The sequence below is a fragment of the Vicia villosa genome, linkage group LG4 (genome assembly GCF_029867415.1).
Source record: "Vicia villosa cultivar HV-30 ecotype Madison, WI linkage group LG4, Vvil1.0, whole genome shotgun sequence".
Taxonomy (NCBI): domain Eukaryota; kingdom Viridiplantae; phylum Streptophyta; class Magnoliopsida; order Fabales; family Fabaceae; genus Vicia; species Vicia villosa.
The window spans coordinates 135647999-135656511 of NC_081183.1; the positions used below are offsets into that span (position 1 = coordinate 135647999).

The 8513-nt window shown below is 32.5% G+C and overlaps 1 protein-coding gene across 1 annotated transcript; it reads right to left on the reverse strand.

The window, feature by feature from the left end:
- Positions 1–1788: 1788 nt before the first annotated feature.
- On the reverse strand, positions 1789–3077 carry LOC131599738 (universal stress protein PHOS34). The gene is made up of 4 exons (XM_058872009.1): positions 2862–3077; positions 2663–2778; positions 2304–2422; positions 1789–2021 (listed from the first exon to the last, which is right to left on the reverse strand). The coding sequence occupies exons 1-4, from the start codon at positions 3034–3036 to the stop codon at positions 1931–1933; spliced, it is 501 nt and encodes a 166-aa protein (XP_058727992.1). The 5' UTR covers positions 3037–3077; the 3' UTR covers positions 1789–1930.
- Between the last annotated feature and the right edge of the window lie 5436 nt (positions 3078–8513).

Genomic DNA, 8513 nt, shown 5'->3' on the forward strand with positions numbered 1-8513 from the left:
GATGAATAACTGAAGCCATAAGTTCAAAATAACAATCCAATTAAGCATATGTATTAGATAAAAATTGAACTTGCATCAAATTATATTAAATTAATTTCTAAAGTTTCAAACCAATATAACACCTGCACACAGACAAAACAACCAGACAAACCAAGCAACCAACCGACGAAATTCCAATGTCTCATATACATTGGTATCAGATGATAGACTCCAAGTCAAGGTTCTATGCATGGGTCCAAAAGTCCAAGTCCTTGAGCAAGGGATAGTAGCCATAGTCCAAAGAAGTTAAATTTTTTAGGGTTTTTCCTTTATTAATATTTTAGGAAAAAGAAAATAAAGATGTCCAAATGGACAAAAGAAAAATAGCATAAACATAAACAAGTATAATGAAATGAAATGCTAAAGATAGATTGCATAAAGTAAAGACAATAAATAAATTGCAAAAATTAAAGACATAAAGTAAAAGTTAGCACAATAATATGGTTAATTGTTAGTGTTAGAGATAATAATTTGATTCGGGACAAATTTAGCGATATGTTAAGCAATCGTAAATGTACTTATATAAAAGTAGCATCTATGAGGTCGTTTAATTAAAAAGTATTTCAGTTTTCAAATATCATTATGATAGAATCTAAAAAAGTACATATGTAGCATGTGGCACATTTAAAGCGCAAATTTTCTAGGACATCACATTACCTTTTGGCTTTCCATTCTAGATGGAATGTAGCAAACACGAAAGGGCAAATACGACAAAAGCTTTTGTTGCATACAGTTTCGTCTAATGTTCAGTTGAAGTTTTTTAGTATGGATTTGAATGGTTGGATTGATCTAAATATGTATGAGAATAACAAGTGTGATGGCTTTTGGGAAAGTGGAGGTCATAGTCTTTGGCAATGGCGTAATAGAGAAATTCATTATGAGAGTTTCCAAAGGCCTCCATGTTTGCAAAGCTCAGTGTATTTGATGCTGCGGGACTATGAGGAGGCTATGAGAAATGATGAGGTTGTGAGAAGGTTAGGTTGGAAGCCACTGGAGGAAGGATGGGTAAAACTTAATACTAATGAATGGGGCTAGCGGAAGCAAGTCGAGCTCTGGAGGTATTATTCGAGGTAAAAATGGTGGAAGCTTGGGTGGTTTTTCAAAGAATGTTGAAACTTATAGTGGCTTTAGGGCGGAATTGTGGGGAATTTTCAAAGAATTATCCCTCACCAAGAAATTAGGGTTAGTAAAAGTAAAGTTAAATGACTCTCAAGTCATTACAAACATGTTGGAATATGGAAAAGCTGTGAATAGTGATGGTGACTAGTTGTTTAAACGGATATATAACCTCATTGAGACACATGAGGGCATGAAAGTGGTGCACACTTATAGAGAAGATAATATGTATGAGGATACCCTTTGATTTAGATGCAGTGGAGTATATATATATATATATATATATATATATATATATATATATATATATATATATATATATATATATATATATATATATATATATATATATATATATATATATATATATATATATATTTCTTGATAGTATCCCTCATGTTATTTTTCATTTGGTAGAAGTTGACGTCTTGGGTGTTTCTTATCCAAGATTAATCTCTTTGTAGTTTGTCTTTTTTCTTCGGTTTGGGCCCTCTTTATTAAAAAAATAAACAAAATATGATAGTCATACCAAATATATATATATATATATATATATATATATATATATATATATATATATATATATATATATATATATATATATATAATAGAATTGCAAAGTGAAATCCACTGTAAATGCACACTGCGACTTCATTTTCTCTTATTTAATGATATACACATGCAAATATACAATCTTTTTTCTTTTGATAACAACATTACAAAGATTAAGTCTCAAACTCATTAATTCATACATCAAAATAATTATAAAAAATAGTTAATGGTGGTTATGGTCCGAACTCTTAACCACAGTAACGGGACATGCTGCATTATTCACTACATAGTTGCTGACACTCCCCATTATGGCCCTGAAAAATAAATAACAAAAGGTTAAATTTTAATGAAACCTTTTACAAAATTGTAATGCATGCTATTCAAATTTCAAATATTCATCATTCTTGGTGGTAGAATTAAGGACTATACTATTGTGTCAATGTGAATGGTGTCTATTTATCCGACAACGGAATTCAACATCAGTGCACTAAATACATCGAAAAACAAATATATATTTTGTGCGAGAAAAAGTTGTCTGCCGCCAAGTACGATTTTGACATGTCCCTTCATGTTAACAAATGTAGTATACGACTTACCTTCTGAGGGATCCAAGGCCTCTGTTTCCCATGGTAAGACTATCAAGAGGTATGTGATCAATTGATTCACATAATTTCTCACGAGCATCTCCCCAATAGATCTTCACAAGTACAGCAACCTATGCCATACAAAATCTCAAAACTACTATAATGAAATATACAATAAAAATAATACTAAATAAAACAATTATGATCTATATCTCTAGGGCCATGATAAATTAAGAATATCCAAGACAGATTATAAAAAAAATTAAAATATTGTCACGTTTAAACCGTGATCAGCAGCTAAATCCTCAGTCATATACAAAATCTCAAAAAACTTAAGACGACTTTTGTATATGACGAAGTTAAAACCATACCTTTTTCTGTTCTATAGCAGCTGTGGAAATCTTAATCGCTTCTTGATTTGGATTGATTCCATATTTCTTTGACAGTACAGAATCAGAAGCGGAGAACTCGGCCAGAGGTGTGAGAGCTGCATGCAATGATGAAGTAAGAGTTTGATATTGTAATTTTAAATTTGTTTGGAATACAGTTTAAGGTTTAATAATTTCTTACGTGAACCTGTAACAGCCCATAGCTGCATTTCACCATGTTCGTACTCTTCTGGATTAATGATAATAAGAATGATGGTGTCACCTTCTCTAACAATGTTATCCACCATCCATTGCAAAGCCTTGATGCTGCATGGAGAGAAATCCATGGCTACACCCAATCTCCTTGAACCTGCCATTGAATTGTTCACTTGTGTTGTAAAGTTATGTGTGAATAAGTTTTTTCATGCTCTTTTGGAATGAGAGTGTTTGAGGAACATAACATAATCCAAAGCAATATCTGAGGTGGACAATGATGACAGCGACAATTGTGGTTCTCCATTGATGGATGGATGAGAATGAGATATTGTCTCGTACCTTTGACTTTGTTTCACACATTGACATTCACATACAACACAAACCAATGATTTTTATTCACCTAAGTTGATTTCACACATTTTAACAATATGTTATAAATTATATAGGAAAGAGAGAGAGAATAATTACTTTACTAAATTAATTTTATTAAATATTGATGTTAGATATATTAATTTTTTACTCAGTTATTATATACTAATTGAATAAATTTATTAGTTCGAAGTTAATTACGATTAGGAGTGTTCAAAACCAAACCGGTCCAATAGAAAATCGTAAAATCGAAAAAAACTAAACTAAAACTGCAAAAAACCGCATTTGGTTCGGATGTATTTAGGCCTTTTTTAAACAAACCGCGCGGTTCGGTTCGGTTTGGTTTGCGGTTTGTATTTTACAAATCAAACCAAATCGAATCAAACCGCATTAAGTTACAATCCCCCAAACTTCAATTAACTTATATCCAACCCAAACTCAAACCTATTATGGCTTAAACTTACGATTACAAATGATTTTCTCTTCCTCACACTTAAGATTTCAGTGTAAGTCTTCTCAAATCTCTCATAGCGGTATTACACATTCTTCTCATCTTCTTTTCCAAATACATATCACACATTCTTTGATAGTCTTTCATCTCTTAAGTTCTTTCTTTTTCATCTTATTAATTTTATTCTATTGTTCTCTCTTCCAATTACGTTTTTAATGTTCCTCGTCTTAACTAATCACATCTCTTCTGCTCTTTCTTTTTCATCTTCTCTAATATTTCATCTCCTCTTTTTTTTCTATTTCATTATAATGTTTTTGATATTATTTTATGCAACTATTTTATGTTTTTTATTTCAGTTTTATCTAATATTATTTTTGTATATTCAATGGAAAGTTGTTATCCAAATATGGTGAATTTTGTTTACCTCTTTTCCCCAACCTTTTTGATAATAACAAAGGGGGAGAAGAAACTTGTGTTTGTTGCTTTTTAGTGTCCAAGTTATGCAGCCTCATGGATAGAAAAACTTGTCTCAAGACTCATCCAAGTTATGATAAAATCTTTGTTAAAAGAGGAGTCATCAACATAGGGGGGGGCATAAGGACATGTCAAGCAAAAATCACTTTTAAAGCTCATTGGTTGTCATCATCAAAAAGGGGGAGAATGTGATAGCAAGCTTCACCAAATGTTATGTGTTTTGATGAAGACAACATGTGTGCACTCATAAATATCAAGAAAGGATGTATCAAGTTTGTACTTCTCAAGCATTAAAGTCTCAGAAAATTGTCAAGATACAAGACCCCTTGAAGACTTTATGGAGCTCAATTTTTGAATAGGTACAAACATGTTCTTTATAAAAATAAATTTAGTGCTCAAAATCATCCTCAAATCATATGCATTCACTTAGTTTTTTGGCTTTTTGAAAAATCTGAATTTCTGCATTTTCAGTTTGGAAATCGCTTTCCTATAAGTGGAAATCGATTTCCCCTGCGTGCCCAGCCAAGTCTGTTTCTGGAAAATTGTTTTTTGTTTGTGGAAATCGATTTCCTGTGGTGGTAAATCAATTTCCAGTATCAGTTTTTGAATTTCAAGACACAACGCTTCAGGGAAACCGATTTCCTATAATGGTAAATCAATTTCCAGCGTACCAGATTCAAAAAACAGTATGTTTCAAATATGAACGTGAACCATTTTCTATCCATCTATATTTTCATATTTGAATTTACCTCTTCCTATTGTAATTTAACATCATCCTATATCATTAAATCTTTCATTCAAGTGTTGTGTTTACAAAACTTTCAAAAGAATTTTCTGCATTGTCTCATAAACTATATCCCGAAAATTCATAGCATATTCATCAACATTTGAGCACTTGTTATTCTTATAAATTGCATTATTGGTAGAGAAGATCAATCAAGTGATTGATACATTATTTTATCATTATAAATTCTTATACAAAAATCAAAATACTTGTTGTATCATTGTTGTCCAGGATTGTTGGAAGCAATATAGTCACATTGAGAGGATTGTTCTCATAGGTTGACTTAGTGAAAAATCTAAGAGGATTGTTCTTGATCCAAGAGGATTGTTCTTGGCATTTGGTTAGCCTTTTACGAGTTACCAAACAATAGTGAAAATCTCTTACTGCATAAGGGGACTGGAGTACTCTCAGATTGTAAGGGGAACAAGGATATATCCTTATGTCATTTATTTTTCCGCCTTTACATCTTTCATAACATCACCAAACCAGAAAAATTATCACCTTCACTTCATAATACCAAATAAAATTTTAAAGGACCTAATTCACCCCTCCCCCTCTTAGACGCACTTCATACTTACAATTGGTATTAGAGCAGGTTATAGGTAACTTGTTCCTAAAAGATCCAGATGGCTTCTGCAAATCAAAATCTAGTTTTTCGAGACGGTGGTAGCAACAACAAACCTCCATTGTTCTGTGGATAATACTTTGACTTTTGGAAAATACGCATGAGGGCGCATTTAGAAGCACAAGGAGATGAAGTGTGGGAGGCTGTCATAGAAGGTCCCATGTTCCTGTAACTGTCTTCAATGGTGTTGGATCAGATAAATCTAAAGCTTCATTGGATGATAACGATAGAAAGAAGGTTCTCGCTGACAAAAAAGCTATCAATCTTCTTCAAGGAGCACTTAGCATGGAAGAGTTCTTTCGTGTTTTGGCATGTACAATGGCTAAACAAATATAGGATATGTTAGTAGAAACTCATGAAGAAATTGTTGAAGTTAAGAGATCTCGATTAAATACTTAGAGTCAAGAATATAACTTATTTAGAATGCAGTCTGGAGAAACCATTCTAGATCTACAAAAGATATTTATTCACTTAATAAATCATCTAGACGCTCTGGGAAAGAAAATATCTACCGAAGAACAAAATCTTAAAGTTCAAAGATCTTTAACCAGAGAATGGCAACCAAAGGTAACGAAAATATTCGAGAAGAAGACTCTAACGAAAATGACTTCCGCAACATTGTTCGGAAAACTTCAAGAATACGAAACGGAACTCGGAAGACTTCAAAAGCATGAAAGTTTAGATTAAAAATCCAAAGGCATTGCTTTGAAAGGAGATTCTATGTACGACGATCCACCGGTGGAAGATGAAAATTTCATGCTCCTTGTTAAAAGACTTGGTAAGTTCTTTGGTAAAAATGATAAATCCTCTCATGTAAAAAGAAAGAAATGTTTCAGGAAAAAGGAAGCTTCCACTTCAACACAAGATGTCACATGTTATGAATGTGACAAGTAAGGTCATATAAAATCAGGTTGTCCTAAAATTTCCAAGAATGGTGGTGTCAAAGGCAAAAGGGACTTCAAGAATAAAAAAGCCTATGTTTCATGGGAAGATAATGAGATAGGTTCATCATCCGATTCGGATAGCGACGAAAGTGCAAATCTAGCATTGATGGCTTCACACCATTCCGATGATGAAAACGATGAGGTTAGTAATGAATTTTCCATTTATGATAATGATGCACAAGGTGCCATAAATGAACTATTAAATGAATGCAAAATGTTATATAGAACCGTATCAACACAAGAGAAACAAATCAAATCTCTTAAAGAGAAAATTGATACTATGCAAAAGGATTTTGAAATTGAAAAGAAACAATATGTTGACAAAGAAAAACAAACATCTAAATGTAATAAGTGTGAGTCAGTTTCTTTTCAAATTGTCCAATTAAAGAGAGTCCTTGAAAGATATGAAAAAGGACAAATTGGCTTAGAGGGTGTCCTTAGTCAGCAAAGGTATTCTAATAATAAAAGTGGGCTTGGTTATTCAAAGTTCTCAAAATAAAATTCTAACAAAACTATTTTTATTAAAGCTAGTGACCAAACATCCCAAGAGAAAGTTAACAAGCCTAAAGTGGTTCATCACCATCCTAAGAAAAGATTTCCTAAAAAGAAACCTTATGTTCCTAGATATAGAAGTAATTTTGTTCCTACATGTTTTCATTGTGGTATAAGTGACCATACACCTAATGCTTGTTATGTTAGAAACTTTAGTGTTGCAAGTGGGCATTATATGTGGATAAAGAAAGGTACTAATTATGAAGGACCCAAAGCAGTTTGGGTACCTAACAAAACTTAATTTGTTTTGTAGGTATACTTGAAGACCACATCAAATCTATGGTATCTCAATAATGGTTGTTCCAAGCATATGACAGGAGACTTTAACAAATTTTCAAATCTAAAGCTTAAGGCCAAGGGTTATGTTACTTATGGAGATAACAATAAAGGAAAGATTCTTGGCATAGGCAAAGTTGGTGCACCACCTTTCACATCCATTTAAGATGTTCTTTATGTTGAAGGACTAAAGCACAATCTTCTTAGTATTAGCCAACTTTGTGACAAAGGATTCAAGATCAAGTTTACTAAAGATGAATACTTGATAGAAGATAAAGTCACACATGAGGTTAAACTTAAAGGTAAAAGAATTAATAATATATTTATGATTTATCTTGATGAATTATCTTTGAAGGTAAAATGTCTCATGGCGAACAATAACGACTCATGGCTTTGGAACAAAAGAATTGCTCATATTCATATGGAACATTTGAATAATTTAATCAAACATGATCTATTCATAGGATTTCCTAATGTAAAGTTTTTCAAATATCGACTTTGTGATGCATGTCAAACAGGGAAACAAACAAAATCAACTTTTAGATCTAAAAATGTGGTGTCCACTACAAGGCCACTACAATTGTTACACATGGACTTATTTGGTTCATCAAGAGCAAGGAGTCTCGGAGGTAGTGTATATGATTTAGTTATTGTTGACGATTTCTCTAGATATACTTGGACATTCTTTCTATTGCAGAAAAATGATGTTTTCAAAGCGTTCAAGAAATATGCAAAGCAAATTCAAAATGAGAACTCACTAAAAATTGCCTCCATAAGAAGTGACCATGGTGGAGAATTTCAAAATGCTTCGTTTGAAGAATTTTGCGAAGAACATGGAATATCTCATAATTTCTCAGCACTGGGGACTCCTCAACAAAATGGCGTAGTGGAAAGAAAGAATAGATTACTTGTGGAACTTGCAAGAATGATGCTTAGCGACTCAAAACTTCCTAAATATTTTTGGGCGGATGCGGTAAGCACGACATGTTTTGTAAGTAATAGAGTTAATATTCGACCTATCTTAAAGAAGACTCTATATGAACATTTCAAAGGAAGGAAACCAAATATTGCGTATTTTCTCATCTTTGGATGTAAGTGTTTGGTCTAAAACAATGACAAAGACAATCATGGTAAGTTTGATGAAAAATCCGACGAAGGTATTT

Coding starts and splice junctions, on each gene's coding strand:
- LOC131599738 (XM_058872009.1), bottom strand. CDS start 3,036: ATGGCAGGTTCAAGGAGATTGGGTGTAGCCATGGATTTCTCTCCATGC. Junction 2,779..2,861: donor ATGGGCTGTTACAGGTTCAC/GTAAGAAATTAT, acceptor CATTGCATGCAG/CTCTCACACCTCTGGCCGAG. Junction 2,022..2,303: donor GGCCTTGGATCCCTCAGAAG/GTAAGTCGTATA, acceptor TTTATTTTTCAG/GGCCATAATGGGGAGTGTCA.